Raw genomic sequence first — 20,654 nt, 5'->3', positions numbered from 1 at the left:
TTATTAGTAGCACAGTTGGTCCAATGGAGAATGTAGTAGAGACTTTCACAGTTAGGACTCTGCTCTATCACATCTGCTCGCAAGAAACACAGTAACAACAACAGAGTGTGTAGAGTCCCTGATGGTGAAGTTTGCCTTACTCAACCTCTGGATGACTAGTCTGGGCTTCCTGTCTGTTTAGTATTGTAAGATGTATGTTTTCAGACAGTGATTCCTACCATCCAATGGTAGCAATCTAAGACACACAGGGTGTCTTCTGGAAATACTTGCACTGACTATAAACTAAATGAATAGCTTGGGCAAAAAAATACAGTTTGTATTCTTTAATTTATATTAATCCAACCTGTCCTGTGTATCTTCTAGTGTGCATCCAAAACCTGAGTCTGTTCACGGGCATTCATAACCAGTAATAAGAACCATTTCCTCTCTTAAACGTAGGTTTGGGATCTACATTTACCTGTAGGTAGTACAAAATCTGTGCTATTGTCTTCTATACAATAATTAGCAAAAATGCTGATTCTTAATGGTATTCTCTGGGAATGAACTAGGTAATGTGGTGAAGAAATAGAAGGAAAAATTAAGTCAGTTATTTACCATAGAAAGACATTGTTTTCCTCAAGGCATATTTGGGTAGTAGATAACCACAGCCAACACTGCTTGCAGGACACTTTAGCTGTCATTTCTCCCAGTATTGAGGTCTACTGGACAAACCTCTTAGTTTCAAGTGACACTTTAGGAGAATAAAATATTGGTAACCCATTCTGTCCACACTTTATAACTTTCTCCAAATGTAGCCATATCTGAAAGTTTTTAGCAGGCATATTGAATGCTGGGTATAATCTAACTGTATTTGACATGAGAGGAAAAAGAGCCAGCAATGTGGTAGGAGGAAATAAAAACAATCTGTGACAGTATGGATGGCTTCTATATGTACCATGGCAGATAAAACAGAGGGGAAGAAGCCATAAAATTTTCCATGGTATTCCAATTAGATGTCAAGTCCATGAAAAGAATTATAGCTGCCTTCCTGGTTCAAAATAAGGTCCTATTCACTTGAAGAACAATTATATGTATATTGATATATATATAAAATTTCATTTCCCTCCCACTCCTTTCTCTTTCCTCTCCAGTAACGTTAAGGAAAGTTCCTGGATAACTTGGTCATCAGATATACTGATACTCTAAAGCAAAATACATGGTGTCACAGCTTGGTAAAGGTTTTTATGGCTAGACAATTTACAGGCTGCCAAGTTTTAGTCTAAATCCTTTTAGACCTAGACTGAATAGGCTGATACACATCTGAACTGGCTGATGTAGTGGCTAAGACACTCTCCATCATACCTGAAAAGTCTTGGCAGTCCGATGAATTCCTCAGTGACTGGAAAAAGGGAAACTTCACACCAGTTTATAAAAAGGATGAAAAGAAGGACCCCAGGAACTACCAACCAGTGACCCTCACCTTTGAGCCAGAAAGATCACAGAACAGATCGTGCTGGAACCTATGTTGAGGCTTTTGGAAGGCTTCAGCCTAACGTGCAGTCTTTGTACGAATTCCAGAAACAAAGATCCTATTAATTTACCTAGTATGAAAATACACAGTTTGAGACAAGACAGTTAAAAACCCCCAAACAAGTAGTCTCTGTATATGTTTCCTTATCTCTGTTTCCTCATCACTTCTGAGCAACCTTGAAACTTGAGTCAGAATTCTACAAAAAGGTGCCTGCTATGACTTTTCTTTCCATGTGTTTTCCCTGTGGACCAAGATTTCTCATTTGTTTTCCCTCTGACCGGTCCTGCAGCTACCAAGATGCTGTGGGAGCCTGCCTATCTGCTTCTCTAGTCTTTTTTACAATCTCAGAGTGACCACCCAGAGTATGTGAGGCTCTGCTCTTTTTAAGTTCCATTTATTTCTACACTTCTGAAGTATTTTTATCTTCAAGTGCTTACACCCAGATACCATTTTGCATAAGCTAACCTCTTTCTCTGGTTGTGTCAGCTTGGTTGGGGGTTTGCAACCACGTTGCTGCTCTGGGAAACTGCAGCTGACACAGTTATGTGTGTGGCAGGTTCTACATCCTCTTTGCTCAATATTAATTATTCTGTGAGATCACAAAATATATAAACTGTGCATTGTTGCGTTCCCCAAATCATAACAGGGACAGGGGTCAGCTGTGTGGGAACTGGTAGCTAGCATGTGTTTATAAACAGGTGATAAATTATGTTTGTGTATGCAGAGTGAAAGATTTGGGTAACTAACAGCTTGCTTAAACACCATAGAAATGCCATATAAATTGGAATCCTTCTTCAATTGAAACTTGAAAGGCCTTTGGAAAACAGTGCCTGGCTGGCAGCAGGGAGGAAAAAGGAGAAGCACAAGAGAACGCATGTTTTTATGTCCTCGGTACTCATATTGTTAGAGAGAAAGTGCAGATCTTTTCTTCCCTAGCTCTTCATCTTCATCAGAATGAGAAGACCTTCTGTATTTCATCATTTGTTGATTCCTTTTACAGGCAGAAGATGTGCTAGACACTGACCTGAGAAGAGAAAATAGCCTTTACATGAACAGCGTTGGGGTGGCAATAAGGTCCAGATCCACAAACCAGTTTAACTCCTAGCTGATGTGGAAATCAGTGGGTACATTAAGAAAGAGGCTAATTTAGGTACATGCTTGCTATGAAGACACCTCTATGAAGACACATGAAACTGGTGAAGTGAGGCCTAGATCCTCAGTGGTATTTCACTACCCAATTTTTATTTAGGCACTGGCATCTCTGGATGCTTTTGTTCCTGTGGAGCAGAGCTTAAAATTTGTTTTCTTAATATTCTTTATTTATTTTTTTTGGAACCTCATTGATCACTCTGCCTGCTGTATTCCTTTGCCTGGGTGATAAGGCTCCAAACACAGCTCTATCTAGTACAGGGCTGCTACGGTGCACTGTGATTTCCAGCTACATCGCACACCACTGTAAACACCCCTCTTATAAAATCTGTTTCACTGGAACACTCAAAGCTGCTGGCTGCCAGGGAATGTTCTTTAATGAGGGTAAGGAGGACTTGAACACATCTATGACTTGGCAATCCTTCCTGCTTTTTATAAGCTACTATACACTTCAGAGAGAAAATATCTTAGAGGCTACTTTTTAATGGGACAAGTTTACTTAAGAGCTGAGTGGAGCTGGTGCCAGTAGTTCTGTTTTGTTCTAGCTTAATATTAGCCTTGTCAAAGTTCTTACAGCGTCTCCTGGGTGTTTCTGTATTGCATACCGTATAAAGCTGTTTTGGGGAGCCAAGAATTTTGGCTGGAATATATATTATAGTGGTCTCATTATATATATTTTTAAAATGTATCAGAGGTGGCCCTATAGTAAAGATCCACGGAGCAAGGCTGAGTTTTTACCTTTTTTTCTGTTTCTCCCTTCTACGTTTGCCTAAGCCCACACCACAGACACTGTATTCAGAATTTGAGCTAACCCAGGTTTGAGGATCATTTGGGATCCAGGGTGCTGGTTTGGCCTGTTGTAAAATTTGGGATAATTAGCAAACTTTTTAGATGAGGCTTTGGATTTTGAAAATCACTGGACACTGGGGAGAAAGGGAGGTGCTTTTGGTTGGGCCTAGACTAGCAACTACTACACTAAAAGATTCCCTACTCATCTTGCTGACACAAGTGTTCCTTCAAAGACAATTCACCCAGATGCATGTGGTGCATCCTATCCCGCCTCTTTGAGAAGCCAGTGTGTTTCATGGCTGTTTGGCACTTTCATCCTGAGAGACATCATTAGGGGGTGGACTTGGCAATGTTTTTGCATTAGACGGCATCCAGCCCATCTTTTGTAGAGTGTTTGTGGTGGAAGCTGGATCCTGTTCTGGCTGCACAAAGGAAAAAGGGAGCTGCTGTAACAATGCCACACTTTGTCTGGGGAGAACCCTGGCTGCTATAGAAAAGATGGGGGGAAGGTGTTGAGATGTGGGTGAGAATTATTAAAATTGCATTTGGGCTTTAAGTTGCCTCTATGTCAGGCTTAAGCAAATATGGCAAAGAGCCATTTTTAGTCCTTTTTTTTTCACCTGTGCTGTGCTGGGTTTTGAGTTTAGTGTGATCCCATGACTTAAGAAGCAACTCTACGAGCCATAAATAGCAGTATTGACCCCCTGACACAAATACCGTGTCAGAGCCAGAGGTTGCTCTATGTGTGTGGAAGAACAGCAGCACAGCCTTGCCTTGGTGTCAACATGGGGTTGGTGGTGCAGATGTGGGATGAGTGAAAGGACTTATGGCTTCCTCCTGCCCCTGCACCAGCTCCCTGCAGGTCACTGTGGGAAAGTCCAGCCTGTCTCCCTGTGCAATCTTTTTAACCTGGCAAAAGGCTGATACTAGCTTGCTTCACTTGCTCCAAATTATCCAGAACTGCTCCTACAAAAAAAAGTTGAAGGCTTAGTGCACATGCCTCTGTGTGAAGAAGGTTGTCTTAATCTGAACATGAATGGAAGGTGAACTTCCAGCTGAGCAGAGTTACTGCTGTATGTTAACACCAATACTTAACGTTATTGATGCATTTTTTTGCTCTGTGACAGGTGGTGATAAACAAGGCACTTAGCTTTCTAGTTTTCAGGAGATCTGACTCTCTCTCTACAGGATTTTGGTGGAAAACAAGACTCAGTGACACTGAGTGACCTACAGAAATGACCTGTTGGGCTTTTTTAGCCTTAATCTTCAGTGATCAGAGACCACTTTTCTCAGATTTTTTTTTTTGCCATTAAATTTCACCCAAAATTTCAAATTTAGCATGAAGTGATTTCAGTGTCCAAAGTTGAATATTTTTTTTCTCTTAGGGAAAAAAATCACATGCAAACAGTGTAACTGTATTAATATGAATATTCATTTGAGACAGGAAGAGGAAGGCTATGTGGAGGGAAGCAGGAGACTGAGGAGTCACTGTTCAGGATTCTGTCCCATTTCCTTATATTGCTTTGGCCAAACTGATTTATTTTTCCGTTCTCAGTTACAGAAGGGAAAACAGTGCCTATATACCTCATGTGGCTTTCAGCATCTGTTGTCTTTGCCAAGTATTGTCAAGTCCTTAAACAAAGGGACTTATGTAAAGGCAAAACTCGCGAACTCTAGAGGATGATTTTTGACCTGCTCTGATTTTGACTCTTTAATGAAGCTACTACCTAAAGGTACTACATGACTCAAAATGACTTTATTTAAATTGGTAAAGCCATATAAAGATGCCCAAGATTCTGTTGCGTTACTGTTTATTTTTAGAGGGGAGTCTGAACAAATAAAACAAATTACTCTTCCCATGCTACAATAAATAGCAGCAGACATAACCCTTCCTTCAACCTAAAATAAACCTTTCCCACCCTTGACCGTCCTCTTTCCTAAAATGTCCAGGATAAGAGCTGGCGCTGTGCCCTCAAGGTTAGGAGCTGCAGGCTTGCACAGAGCAACAGAGGAGACTTAGAGGAGGGCTTGAGGAGGTCTGGCCAGCAGCACCCTCCTTTGATAGAAAGTGCTGGAGACTGAGTAATGGCTCATTGCTGACCTACTGCACTTGGAAGTGTATTGGTGGTTACTGCAGCCCTCATAACCAAGTATATACAATAGAAGCACGAATACTGAAAAATATAATGACAAGGATAGTGAAGACAAGCCAACAATCTGTCTGATGGAAATCCTTGGAGGACCTTGTAAATACTTTAATGTTTACACAGGGCTTGTATATTTGCACAATTGCCTTTCCATGAGCCCAAAATGTTTTATACTGGAATGTTTTCAGGCACTAAGAAATTATATTTTCTGATATGTCTGAAAACTGCAGGCTCAGCTTCTCTATCGCTCTCCTTTTCTAATGAACAATTAAATCTGGATTCTCCCTTGCCCCCTGAATATGCAAAGTGTAAATGGCAAGTTCTATCAAGATTATATGCTGATTGTGGTCACAGTGTGCTAAGAGTAAAACATTTGGAACTTAAAAGTGAATGTTATACTGTAAATTATCAGATAGATGCAGCTAAATGATCTGCTTTTATTATAATTCAGAAGTGGTGAGAAAAATTACTTTCCTGTACTGAAATTTTTAAGAGAAACTTATAAGAAGTCTGAAAGATTGGTTTGGTGAGTTGGTCAAAACCTTAGGGACAAAGTCTGGTGTCATGAATAGGCAGATCAAATGTAGTAAATTTTGAAGCAGCTATCCTGTTCCTGTGGTTTATGTTACAAGCAAGGTCCCTGTTAGAGTGTGAATAGGACTCTCACGGGGTTGGCAAACCAGCTGCAAGTATTGGGCATGCCATGATGACAGATGGGAACTTATTATAAGGTTCTGGTTCTTGCTGTAAGGTCCATCATGAATCACTGCAAGATCCATAGCAAGTGTAATGCAGATCCCTTCAGCTCATGGAGAAGTCTTTCCACAGATGTTTTAGTTACTGCTGCAGCCTGCCTGATGTTGAGGGAGGGATAACAAATCCGCACTGACTTTTGTGTGTTTTCCATTTCTGGGGAGTCCCATGAAACTGAAAGAAGTGACTTCTGCACACTTTCCGCAGAAGGAAAGGCGCTGAAGCAGCATCTGGAACTAATCACCTGTGTTTCACAGCTCACTGGTGGGCAGTGAGCGAGCCACACTGGCTCCTACAAGCCCTTAGGTAAAACATGCACACAGCGACTTTTAGCTGCAGGGAAACTTGAAACAGCTTCTGCTGGCCTGGCAAGGAGGAAGCTGACTCCCTTTTGGCTCACCTGGGGGGAAAAGCTGCCTGTATGGGTACCACCGCAGCCTTCAGATGTGGTAGCATGCAGGTGGAGTGTGCACATACACACAGAAATCAAATCAAGCCATCAGATGGGGTATCCCACTAATTGGAAAGTCTGCTCTGGTGTCTGGCCACCACTTGGCAGATACTGACAGTTTCCACTTAAAGCCAGCCAACACCACCGGAAAGCCAGCTGTGCTGGCAGGGCGGCTGATCTCATGAAGATGACATGAACAACTGCTTGAACTTATTCAAGGAATGGTGGGTCTGACTTGAAATGGGCTGAAATCCCCTGTCTTTGCTGGATATGGGTGTTTGCTGCAAATGGGAACACAGACATCCATTTATGTAAGAGTTGTACCTCAGTGTTTCCGAGTTACACATAGGGATATCATCTTTATTCTGGTGCTGAGGGCTGCTTCTAAGGTCACCTTAAGCAGAAATGGATTCTCTCTGCTGTTCACATGTGTCACTTTTTCTGTTCTGTGAGCGTTGATACATCTTCATAAATATTAGCAGCTTCTCACAGTGGTTGCCATGATGGAAAGAGTTATTTATTTACAAAGAGGAAACAGATGGCACAAAATACTTTAATGAATTTCAGCATGTTTGAGAAATGAAATACACTTTTTTTTTTCTTTCTTACCAGTTTTGCAAGGCCTTTAACTGCTGTTTCACACAATCACAAGGGAGTTCTTCAGGACACTGAGTGTACACAGACCCACACCAGAAGTAAGGCAAAAAAAAAAAGAGGCATAGAATGGAGTAGTTTTATGAAAAGCCACAAAACCATGAATATAGTTTTATTAGATGCTGCCATTCAATACATGGAGTTGTGACAGTAGGTGAGTGGGAGATGAAAGCGACAGCAGATGGAAAACGCCGGAGGAAGCTGAGTCCTGGTGTTTGGGATAAGGAAGGAGAAAGAGAAAGCAAGTCAGACACATAAAATCTCTTCCCAGAATTTTGGGTACATATATTGACCAGTATAAGTACACTGTCAGGTTCAGAGAGATCACCACTCATTTTCTGGAAAAGCAGAAAAATAATACCAGCATTTATGATCTTATTTTTAACTGGGATGTAAGTAATGGGAATGCTGAATTTTGATGGCTTAAATGCCTTTCCCTGTTGACTGTACAACTGGAAGGAGAACTGCTTTTGCTTGAAATCCTGGTTATAAGTGTCAAAACTTCTATTTACTGCACTGGGAACAGGCTACAATCTGTATCTCCAGTTACCCAACGTTGTGTTTTAATAACCTGACTACACTATTCCTGAAAGTGCCAGATTCTTGGAGGGACTGAACAATTTAAAATCTTTTTCGTATTCTTCTCCCATCCTTATTACTTCAGTTTACTCTTTTTGTAGTCTGTTAGACCTAAATCTCTACCTCATTTTGACTAAGAGGTCATCTGACAATCTGTGTCTGATTATTAAAACATACACTGCTGTCACTGTCCATTCCCAAGCATTTTAAAGCTTGCATTTTTAGTATACTAGTCAGTGCTTTCTTGGAGCAGGCAGAGTGGAAAAGCTAAGGTAGCTGGTACGGTACATGAGGGTGGAGGCTCTGAATGGAGCCTTTATGAAAACTGTCTCATAGGAGCTTTCCTCTCTTCTTTCCAGTTTGGATTAGTTTCTTTGGCATATGTTTGCAAGAAACTCATCGTATCGTTGCATTCAAACTGCAACAGCCAACTTAGTGTTTTGTGAAATTGCTCATCAGCGATCTATCCAGAGAATATGCATTTCTGTGTTTGTTTGGTTATAAGCAAGATCATGAGGTATTTATTTAGCCCTCAATGTACTTGCTTCTCTCGCTTTATTCCTGTGGAAGTTTGTTTGGAATGTTTCTTTGAATTTAAATAGCTTGTACTCGTGTCATTTTGAGAAATGACTTTCTTTGCCTCTCCTTGGTTATAATGGCAGGGCAGATGGATTTAACACAAGCTTAACTCTTTCCGAAAAAAGAAAAGATTTCTACAGGCTCAGATATTAATTTGGAAAAGGCAAGGACAGCTGATAAATTTAGTAAGTCTTGAATTCTTGCAGTGCATACATTGTGAATGAGTGCAGCAGCAAATCTTGTAGGAAGAGTAGTACTTACTCTCATAAGTGACACTTGTACCTCAGCTATTGCATTCAGCTTGTCTTTCAAACAGATTTTACATTTTTGTTTGAACACAGTTGCTTCTTTTGCAGAACCTTTCTTTCTATAGAGTACGGCACAGCAGCAAGTGTATTCTGTCTTACTACCCTGATCAGCATTGAAGCTGTCAGGGACAAACTGTTCTCTAAAGCAAGGACTCAGATTAGGGGATAGGCTGTGGCAAGAGAAGGTGGTATGGATGATATCTTGGGTTATAGGGAAGGAAGAGAAATCTCAAGAAAACTTCGTCCTACCCTCTCCCTCGGGTTTTTATTTCTTGTCACTGTCTGACATTTCGCCTTCCTTTCAAAAGTTTTGTTTTTGCTAATCATGGTGCAAGGACAGTTACTTGAAACTTTTGTGTAGGTGTAGGGAGAGGTGTCACAGCTGCAGTCTGACTGGCAGTACACCTTGTGTATATGGTGATGGTGGCAGCCCTTTGATTGAGCAGGGACTGTCATCATGGGTGCTGCAGCATCCCCTGTGTCTTGGAGATCCCAGGTGAGGGTTCAGATTCTTCACAGTTGAGGTGAGAACCCGTTCTGCATCTCTCCTGTTGCCACCAAATGTAGCCCTCTACAGGTCGTGTCTGTTGGATGCCACTCTTCAATAGCCATGGTGCAGTGCCTTGCGTTGGATCCACAGTGCTGCTGGAATGCGTGTAAGGGCTGAGAGAAGGTGCATGCCAGACTGTTGCTTGTTTGGACTGAGACATTTCCACAGACACTGCTAATCACATGGGGAAACACGCAGTTCTGAACAGAAACACCAAATGAGTTTAGATGCCTTAAGGTTTGAGTGAATGTGATGAGCAGGTACTGCCAACAGCACTGAATATTTAGATGCTTGTACTCCCCTTAATACTTATATGGCTAAAGTAGGCTGCTACTTACAATTTGTAAACTTGTTTTTGCACTCGCACTGTGAAAACTAAGTCAAGAACAATGACCTTTAATTTTTTACCTATGGTCTTGCATATTGTGAGCTGAAGCCATAGTGTTTAAGCTGCTGTTTGAGTAATTCCAGTACGTAGATCCACTCACATGATCCTTTTCCTGCCTATCCCAAGGTCTCCTGCAGAACCTAATTAATTTTTTTAAAGTTAAATGCCCTTGTATAAGCAGCTATATCTATGCAAAGTGGATAGGAGCCACTATTTTTGTAACAGTATTTTATACTGACAGTGCTGGTGGGAAAAACTTCATTAGGGTCAAAGGAAAAGAAAAGCAGCAACTCTTGGCAGGTCCCCCCCAAAACATTCAACATTCCCCCCCCTCCCAATCCATCTCTTTTCCAAAACACAAAGGCTTTCTTATCAGTTTTCTTTCTTTCCCTCTTGTTCTGCAATTTTTCAAGCATTAGCGAGAGACAGTTTCCCAGCAGATTATAAGACCTTGTGGAAATCCATTTGTCTTTAGCATACAGTAGTTGCTAAACATATATAGCTTTCAAATCCTCTCTGGGAAATAAGTGACAGAGACATTCAGCTAACCCAAACAACACATTTCACAATAAGTGCTGTACTATCAAAAGGCCTTTAGACTGAGTAGCTAAATGTCCCCTCAGTTGAGGATATTGAGGGAGCCAGGACCAGGGAATGCTGGGAAGCTTGTCATCTTGCAGTCAATGTAAATATTTGTAGATATACTGAACGGAGACTGAACTCTGACGAACTTTTGGCTGCTGATTTAACTAGAACAATTCCTCACTCAGTTTAATGCTCAGCTAAAACAGGGACACCAAGGAGCTGTAGACCTTGTCTACTGTGCAAAATTCATCTGAAAACTGATTTTAAATAGATCTAATTTAACAAAAGCATATCATTGGCATGCATGCACTTCTGTCAATGCACACAGTGATTTTATTGGTTTAATTTAACTTTAAAACAGTTTAAATGTCTTTATTTCAGGGATTAGCACTGACTGAGGCAAATAAATTTTAAAATTAATTTAAGTGGTGTCCTTTTCCAGTGTAGAGAGGTTTTATAGAGCTTTTTGTTTCGCTTTATTGATCTCAGTGGCATTCTCTGAGCATACTTAAAGAACTATATTTTCATAGAATGCACTTGCAAAACTACTGATTTCAGTCATTTGCACATGATTAACATTTCTATAGTACATCTATGCTATTCTCTTATATAGTGAGATCAATATTGGCATGTAATTTTTGGATAAGCTTTTTCATAGTTCATTTCTGCCAAAAGTTGAAAAGAAAATTGGCTGGCCTGTGGCTAGTATGTAGAGATCTTTATTTATAACTTTTTAAGAAAAAAAAAAAGTTTGTATTTAAATGTAAGCAATTTCCTGCAATACTGGGAGTTTATTTACAATGGGGCTTCTTTAAAGACAACGGAGTGAAAGAAAGATAATGTAAATAAACTGTATTTATAATGTAGTAGCAGCTCCAGGTCTCCATAGTAGTGTTTCTGCTTCTGTACTAGAATGGAAATTATGAAATTAATTTGTTCAGTTTTTCTGGCTGAATGAAGGGTACTTAAGAAGAAAAAAAAGAAAGAACTACCTATTCTCAGAAAATGCATGACTAGAAGAAGCTAGATCTGAATAGCTCCAGTACTTGAAGGTGTTTATAACACAGGTAAGTAATTTTAATGACCTCTGACCTGATGATGAATCCTGACTATGCTCAGACTAAAAAAAGCATCAAGCAAACCCCAAACCAACCTCCTGAGAACTATTTATATGAGATGCAATGGCCAGTCAGGGCAATAAAACAATGGTTTACAAGAAGCCCAAATAAAGCGTAGGGCTGTCCTGAGCAGGCCAGCCTGTGGTGAGTCAATGGGTAAACATTCTCAGTGCTGAAAGAGCAACAGCTGAAAAAGACGAGGGAAAATCTGTGAATAAATCCAAGCAAGCAGCACTGCTTATGTTCTCGTGCACCTTAGTCCTTGGAGTGTGTTTGAGTTGGGATTATGCTTCTCTCCCACTGCCCTTTAAGTCCTTTTAATTATCTGAAACTTGCATAGAGTAAATCCTGTTACTTGAAGAAAGGTTCTCTTGTACTGCATGTCGTTTGAGGAAACCTCCACGTTATGACTAGATTTGTTATGGTTAGATCCTTAACAATTTATTTCAGTGGGAAAACTTCCATTGAATTTAATAGCAACAAGGCCTGAACTACATTTCCATGAATCATTTCAAGACAGTTTCTTATTCAGGGATATTGGCTTCCTACCAAATGGCTGTCATATTTAGGTTATAAGGCAGATTGTCTTCGTTCCATGTTATATCTAGTCTCTATATTCTCTCTATAGGACCCTGAAACTTGGCTATTATAACTTTGGTGGAATAGCTCTAATACTTTAACACATTACTACAGTGAATTACACTTTGGGAGAAAATGTTCTCACATCTCCTATAAAACAAGAATTCATGCTAGATCTATTTTACTAGTGTAGCTGCAGCTCAGTGCCTCTCCTTGAGGTAATTCTAATCATGTAAGAAAGATCTACTTGATAGAATCCATTACAAAAAGGCATTTCCAGCATGGTAAATGGAATGTCCTTGCTTGAAATTGCATTGTAAAACCGAGGGCTTTGTTGCGTTAAAAACACAAGTGTTGCACCAGGAGTGGCACCTAACAGTTAAGCAAAGCATCCTTGGGAGGCATTTGGTGAGGCTCCTAGTTGTGCAGCAGAAGAGATGCACCAGCGGTGGGGGGGACCCTGCCTGCAGAGGTGATGCCTGGGCACGGTGTGCAATTGCTGCCTAACAAGCCCATGGGTAGCACTACTACTTGGAGGGCTGTGAGAACAGTCTGGGTGGCTGGCACCACCATTCATGGGCTAGTGCGCATATAGGTGCCTGGGGTTGGTTTTCTTTGCCATCTTTAGACCTTGGCTGCTGCTGGGAAAGCAGATCCTGGTAAAACTGTGTTAAGCACCCATTTAGTAACAGCCTGCAAATGGGAGAATAGGCTTAGTGCTCTGGAAGCAGATGGAAGAGGAAACATGATTTAGTGACAGCAGCCATAGGCCCACTTCAGTTCCTGGGAAAATCATGAAGTGAGTCATCTTGGAACAGATTTCTGGGCACATGAAAGAGAAGGTGGTTATCAGGAACAGTCACTGTGGATTGACCAAATGTAAACAATGCCTGAATGATCCAATTGCCTTCTATGCAGAAATTAGTGGGTTTGTGGATGAGGGGTGAGCAGCGCATATAATTTACCTTGACTTTAGCAAGGCTTTCGACACTATCTTGCATCATGTTCTTGTATCCAAGATAGGATGTTACAGTTTAGAGGCTGAACAACTAGATGATGAAGTAACTTGATTTTCTGAGAAGCAATATATTGGTAAAAGCTTACTTTAGCCAACTCTATTTAAAGATGACTTGGCCTTCTAACAGTCTTTCATAAAACAACTCTTTCGCCTGCTTGTCTCAACCACCACAAAAGCAAGGTTATACTTTACAGCAACAGACAGAAGATTCATTGAAAGAAATGTCAGTGACAGTGAGCAGGGAATCAGCCGAAGTACTTAGTGTGTTCTTACACCTGAAGAAGCTGTCTGATGAGAATGAAAGGTGTATAGTTGATGCAGACAATACAGGCACTTTATAATCCCAGGCAAAGCCAAGATCACGGAACCATATAAGGAGCTATCCCTGGCTTTCATTGAAGTGACTGATTTGACAAAACCTAAGGATGTTTCATGGACTTCTGCAATAGTGGGAAACGCTTTCTGCACAACAGAGCAAAACTGTAAAGTTGTGAAGATGGAAAACCTACACACCATAAAGAAACATGCTCTAGAAACTGCTGGAATGTAACAGTATTCACGTTGCTCTTATTTAAAGTTATTTGGGATTTGCACATATTTCATGTAATTCAGGAAGTAGCTATTATCATTAGTCATGTTTTTGCATTGTGTCCACTGTGCTAGGTACAGTGCTTTTAATCGAAATAGTGTATAGTATTACTAGACAAACTTAAGCAGGCAAATATAGATTTTTACCTGGCCTATGGAGCTAGAAAAAAGGCAGGGGCTGAGCAGGAATCTACTCATTTAGGAAAAATAAAATTCTTCTGGAAGAGTGTTTTATGCAACAAACAGCAACAGTGGCATAGTTCTGACAGCAGCTCACTCTGAGCAGCATCTGTGATTCCCACTGTGTCCCATCTCTTGTACTGCATCAACTGGTAGCACCCAGTGAGATTAAGAATGAAAACATCCATCTCTTCGGGATTTTTAGGTGGTGTTTTTTTTTTCACTAGTTGATACTAAGCCATTTTGTTGTGCAAGGTAAACTGCTGCTCATTTTAACTCAGAAGCAAAATGTGATTCAGAGAGGTAAATTTTTCCATAAGTTGATGTTCTGGTCCCTTGAAATGTGGATCTGTAATGAGATGGTGTTCCAAATTTTCATTGCCTGCAGTCTGTTTCATATCACTGGGGATAGGTATGACGTGATTTGATGCATATAAGACTGTTCTTTTCCAGGAGTCGTTTAAATCTGTCCCAGTTTAGAACAAGAAACTTGTTTCACAGCTGTGTAGGTGCCATATATGAAGTGCATTGTCTTCTTAGTTCAGTTACTTTTAGGCTGATGGTCACATCAGAAACCATCAGAGTAACTGGCTTGAAAAAACAATCTTGTATCTCTCAGGAGGGAGGGCAATAATTAACAGCATATGGAAAGAGTTGCTTTTACCACAGGGATGAAAGGTACATTGGTAAAACAGGATGTGGGCATATTTATGCTCCAGTTGTCTCTGTCTGTGGTTTGTCAGCTTGTGTCTGAACAGGAGATTTTGGTTTATGGTGTGTCCAGATGACAGTCAGAATAGTTAATGTAATGTATTTTTTTGAAAATAGAAAATATAAAACAAGCTTGAAACTAGAGCATTTCACTGCCTTCAGTTTTAAGAATCTGACCTACTGTAACTGCACTGGAAATTATCTCTGAATTTTGCAGAAAGTATCTTTATTTCTCATTTCACCTTACCATCAGAAAGAATGAGTACACATTTTTCAATTTGTATGTTCATATTTACAGAACCATAGAATGGTTCGGGTTGGAAAGGACCTTAAGATAATCTAGTTCCATGGGCAGGGACACTTCACACTAAACCATGTCACCCAAGGCTCTGTCCAGCCGGGCCTTGAACACTCCCAGGGATGGAGCATTCACAACTTCCTTGGACAACCCATTCCAGTGCCTCACCACCCTTACAGTAAAGAACTTCTTCCTTATATCCAGTCTAAACTTCCCCTGTTTAAGTTTTAACCCATTACCCCTTGTCCTGTCACTACAGTCCCTGATGAAGAGTCCCTCTTTCTTTCCTGAAACTTTGCCTGAAAAGAACCTGAAAAGTGTTAGAAAATACTAGAAAAAAATCCATATATGATTTGTAAGCTGTCTTTGAGGGCCTATCTTTCTAGCTGCTACTGCTGCAAAAAAAAACCCGATTGCAATGATAAGCATAAGCCTAAATTTTTCCAGAGTGCTCAACTTGAAACTATTTGATATAAGCCAAAATTCCAGAGGATTTCAGCTCAGATTAGCAGTCTTTTTTTTAATGTGAAAAGTCATGCAGATAAATGAGTCTTATGACATCCTGTCTAGGATGACCATGTCCTGCATATGGTTGAATTTATCATGTATCTCACACAAGGAAAGACAATGCTTGATAAGCACTTTTATTGGGTAATTACATTTTTTTATATTTGCAAATAAAGCAGATTGATTTCCATCTTGAAGTAATTTACTAACACATTATAAACTCGTCAAACACTAACGTGGTGCAGTATGCCTCATTTCCTGTTTACTAAATAATCCTTTGGCTGTCTGCTTTGTGTCTTTCAGGTTGAACCTGGAATTGTTCTCTGCCAGGGATGTGATGGAGCCTGGAGTCAAAGTCCTTCACCTGAAGGAAAATGTTGCCTCCTTGGCTCAGCTTCTTGCAAGTACAAGCCACGGCGGATTCCCAGTGGTTTGCAGGCCGAAGCCAGAAGATCCAGGGGTGTTCCAGGGAACTATTAAAAGGTAAAAATGCTATCAAACTGATGTCATGTGATGTTTCTGGCCATTTATCAGATTTTTATTCTAAGCATCTGTTTGTGAAGATTATTTGGGATTGACATGAATTTTGTCCCTACTTTCTTTAGCACAAACAGCAGGTGTCCTTTAAAGAAAGGAACTAGGTTCTTTCTAGTATAAGATTATTGCATCAGGGATTTATTGAAACAGCACCAAATAAATGATCTTACAGGAACTGTACAAAAAAGGAGAATTGCTCTTCAAAGCCTTAAAGGTTCACTGAAACAGTAATTTAAAAGGATTTGAATCTAGTTACTCATGAAACATTCCGTGCCAGTTCAGAGCTTTCCCGTTCTTTCTTCCCAGTTTTTTCATTTTATTAGTGTATGCTTTTACAGGAAATGAGTTAACATAAATAATATCACAGACAAGATAAGCAACAAAGTCACTGGAAGTAACTTGCTAGGGTAAACAAGAATTAGACTAAAGGAATCCTTGCCATACGGGGGATTCTCCCAAGGCATATAAAATCTCCTGATAAAGGAAGTATTTATGGTACTGCATTTCATATGACTACAAGGGTCAATTCACCCTTTCAGGAAGGGATCTTAACACTGTCCTTCGAGTGGTGGGTCATGAGTGGGAGAGGCAGTGACTTAATTTCCACCTTGAATATCCTAGAGGAAAGGAGAAGATGAATACTGAACTCCTACTGCATAGGAGTTCACACAGCAAAGCCCTATGAATTATGCTTCCAATAACTGTAATAAAAGCGTATGGCCAGTTTTGTACTATAGTATCGTAATCTTTCATCATTTGCATGGTGTCTTTTGTCCTGAATGACTGTAGTATTCTGCATCTTTTCTTGTAGAGGTTTCTTTATCTACTTCTGGTTTAACTGCGCAGTGGTTGGGAGCTATCTGTGAGCAAACAAGGAGAAAATATTTTCTTCTGTTGATCTGGATGGGGGAAAATGCTGTCCGTGCATCATCAGTGGGAATTTAGTTAGGACTTGTCTGCTTGCTTGATTTATAACAAATTTTCAAGGGTGACCTACGGGCAGCTGGATCACATGAACTTACCTCATAGCAGTGTGGTCAGCTGCCCTTCTGGAGCACACAGATGGGGAGGGAGTGAATATTTAGTAAAAACTATGAATTTGTTTCACTCACAAGTGAAACAGTTTGAGCCTTTTAGGAAGAAAAATATCTGTTTGCAGTGACAATTGTACAGTGGAAATTGCTCGGGTCACAGTTGCTTGCATGAGTAATGACATCACTAAGTGCAGTATCATGTACTTCTAGATGATATGTATACTTATCCCCTCATGGTGATGCTATCATAACGGTTATTAATAAGAATTGTGCTAAGGCAGTAAAGCGTAAAATTGAGTGTTAGTTTGCAGCGTGCACCTATCTGAAAGAACTGTATGGCATAAACTAGTGTGATTTTTTTAGTTCTCAGCTGTCCATGGCAATAAAACAAGAAAGCACACTAACAACTGATAAAGCCAAAGATCCTTTTAAATGCAATTTAGAAGCTCATCTTTTCCTTATTAATTCACCAAATCTGCTTGCAGTGAGTGTCCCAGGCTGTTGAGGAGTATGCTGAGTTTATGGAAATACCACTGTTTCTTGTAATGCAGAGCAAAGTGGTGTGGGAGCAAGCAAAAAGTGGGTATGGAAGGCTGATCATTAGCACATTCCAAAGACAGGCGCCTTTAGAGAAAAGCTGATGCTACCTGACAATTCTGGTAGGCTTGTGGTTTGCTTAATCCCAAGAGCCCTTTTATGATACATTCTGATAGAGCCTTTTAAAAGGGATGAATGAAAGAGTTTGTTTCCCTGTTGCTTTCAGCATAAATGAGCTGTGGTTAGGCTGCTGTGAGTAAAACCAAGATAATATTTTCAGTGGTTGACAAAGAAGCGGCAAATGGCTTTTCTGGCTACTCAGTTGCTTCCTCCAGTGAAACCCATACAGAGACATTGTCTGGGAGCAAGAATTGCATTCTGAGGTGCTCTGATAACACTCCTTCTTGCCCCAGAATGTGCCCAGTGGCCTGAGTATTTGCATGATGAGTTCTGAGTGCCTTGTCCCCAGCAGGGACCATAGGCGACTTTGCTGTTCTGCTGTTCTCACCAACATCAGGAAGGGAATGCTCTGCAGCCGTCTCTGAAACAAGCCTCCAAAAATGTGATGTGTCATGGAATTAGTGTATGCATAACCATAAGCAGTTAGGATTTGAGTTTTCCATCTTACTCATAAAATTACAGCTCTTGCAGCATGTAACTTCAGACCAAGATGGGAAATACTGCAAATTCCTTAAAGGAGAAGGGTGATATTCAACCTCCTACACTATGAGATCCAATGTAATCCCATATGGAGGTGACATGACCACAGGCAGAAAAATGATAAGTTACTTTTCCTTCTTGTACATCAGTAATGTTAAAGTGGAGAAAATATGGCTTGCCTGGCATATTTTAAAGAAGGTGTCTTGGGGAAGATGCAAAAAATAATTGCCATGATATTTTTCTTGAGAGTTGCCTTGGGCATGATTTATTATTGATTCTCAAAAGTGTTGGGATTTGTTTTTTTGGTTGTCATTTTTTGTACAAAAATGTTGTTATTAGATTAAAAAGAAGGGGGGAGCAAGCTAATGAAGGGAAAGAAACAATCTGCTAAATTTGCACGAAGGCAGCAGCAGCTCATAATTTTTTCATACTGTTTCTCATTTATGTGTTTTTCTGCACCGTTTCTTCTCATGAAATAAGCATGGATGAAACGCTGTAAATTTGGATCAAATGTAAAAGCTATTCAGTACATGCCCACACTTGGAAACTTCAGTGATGAGAGTTGCTGTACAACGACAAAGTGTTGTTATGTTTTGTGATACACACGAATGATTCTGACCTTATGAAAAGGTCGTCAGTTCTTACAAAAGCAAGGATTGTGGCCAAACAATGTTGGCTGGAGCTTGCATGGGCCTACAAATGCAACTTAATACTGGCTTGTAGCAAACACCTAGATATTCCAATTTTATTACATAAACCCCCAACAAAGCCCTTCCTCCCTCTCCCATCTTCCAGATCTGCTTAGTAGGGCCAGGTTTTTCTCCTATTCTTTGTGATCTGTATGGTTACCCATTAGTGAGATCACCAAATACATTTTTACATGGGTGACTTAAATCTGAAGCTGCTATCTTCCCCAGTTAAGTAAGTAGTAGAGTCTAAACCAAAAAGCAACTACTAAAGAGAAACTCCTTGGCTTTAAAATTGTTGAAGAGGAAGCAAATTGTAGCTGAGAAGCAAGTTTCCAAAACAAAGATCTCCTTAGAGTAATACATTTGACACTTTGCCATAGGCAGAGCTCTGTACATGCCTGGGAAACCCTCGCAGTTCAGTTTGAGGAACGTGTGGCTGGTGAACTTGATGCATGGCATTGATGGGGATGATTGACTTACTGTGTACAACGCAGAGAGTTGAGGGACTTGCTCCCCCCTTCATTTCTCTCACAGTAATGATGATACTTGCACATCAAAATAAAACAAGCTATTATTTTATGATTCTATTATTTTGTGCTGCAGCTGGAATGCCTCCCCTGTTTCCCCCCAGTGACTGCAGGAAGGGAGCTGGGCTGCTATTAATGTGTTAGCCCAGAGTCTGCTGAGAGCTGTAAATGTCATGGCGTAAATGTCATGCCCTCCTGGCTAGGTGGAATTCATTCTTCAGAGAGACCTGAGGATAGCACCACTGCCTGCCTTCCAAGGAGGTTTCTGCCAGAGACACTGCAGGAGGCTGTAAATGCATATTGAGGAGTTGTTGGGAGGTCCCTTGGCTCTCTCTTGCCTTGTCTGCTCCAGCCTATGGCTCCAGACCTTCCTCCATTGGGAGAAGATAGAGTTATGCTTCTGTCTAATTTCTGTGAGAAAAAAAAACTGAAAAAAGATCTATTTTTCACTGCTACATGTGTTACAATGTACTGGTGTAGGGCCATTGTGGGGCAATGAATTGGTTCTTTGACATGATGAAGAGATTAGACACATCATCACTTGTGTTTTGCTGCTCCATCTTCTTTGCCAGAGGTTACTTTATAATGTAAACCACAGTAAAAACAGAGACATGGAGAGTTTGAGGAGAAAAGCTGTAGGTAATGAATTCCTTTTCCTTGGCATATAACAGGGAGGGTGATGATATCTCATGATCATCAGCAATGTCTTTTCTGCCACACTCTATATCCTCCCACAAGTGATCACTTCCTTCCACGTGTGTTGTGATGCTCATACCCTCTGATTTCTTCCACCAAAATGGATTAGAGTATGCTCTCTGTGTAGGTACTTTTTTCTGAGATACTCTTTATCCCTTATTATATGTAATTCCTGAATGTTCATAACTGATGAATACCATCTTCCTACCAGGAACTGTTCTGAGTGTTGGTGGCTTTTCTTGCCTTTACTTCGCTTTTGCCAAGGAAAATGAAGGATCTGGGTTTCTGTAGTGCCGTTAAATCCTCCAGTATTCACTGAAGAAAAGCAGGTGGATGTTGGTGTCTTGTTAGGCCAGGATCTGTCCCCTCCTTTTCCTTTGAGAAGTGGTGCAGAGAGCTGGAGTGCTGCCCAGCAATCTTAATTTCTTCCTTGAACACAGCTATGAGACAATTTTCCTGGAGAAACTACTGGGCTGACGAATACCACTGAACAGCCTGTTTGGGAATTTTACCATAACAAATAAGCCATCTTG

The 20,654-nt window shown here is 40.5% G+C and overlaps 1 protein-coding gene across 1 annotated transcript in view; it reads left to right on the top strand.

Annotated features, from left to right (window-relative positions):
* Positions 1 to 20,654, top strand: part of LOC134171322 (chloride channel protein C-like) — a 76,214-nt gene that overhangs the window by 42,794 nt on the left and 12,766 nt on the right. Inside the window, exon 13 of the mRNA XM_062633433.1 lies at positions 15,745 to 15,924. Within this exon, the coding sequence (XP_062489417.1) occupies positions 15,745 to 15,924 (180 nt within the window). The remainder of the gene's footprint in view (positions 1 to 15,744; positions 15,925 to 20,654) is intronic.

This window comes from Pezoporus occidentalis, unplaced genomic scaffold (genome assembly GCF_034315485.1).
Source record: "Pezoporus occidentalis ecotype Australia unplaced genomic scaffold, CSIRO_AGI_Poc_V1 ctg4, whole genome shotgun sequence".
In the NCBI taxonomy this organism is placed as follows: Eukaryota; Metazoa; Chordata; class Aves; order Psittaciformes; family Psittacidae; genus Pezoporus; species Pezoporus occidentalis.
This window is presented reverse-complemented; position numbering and strand designations above follow the sequence as displayed.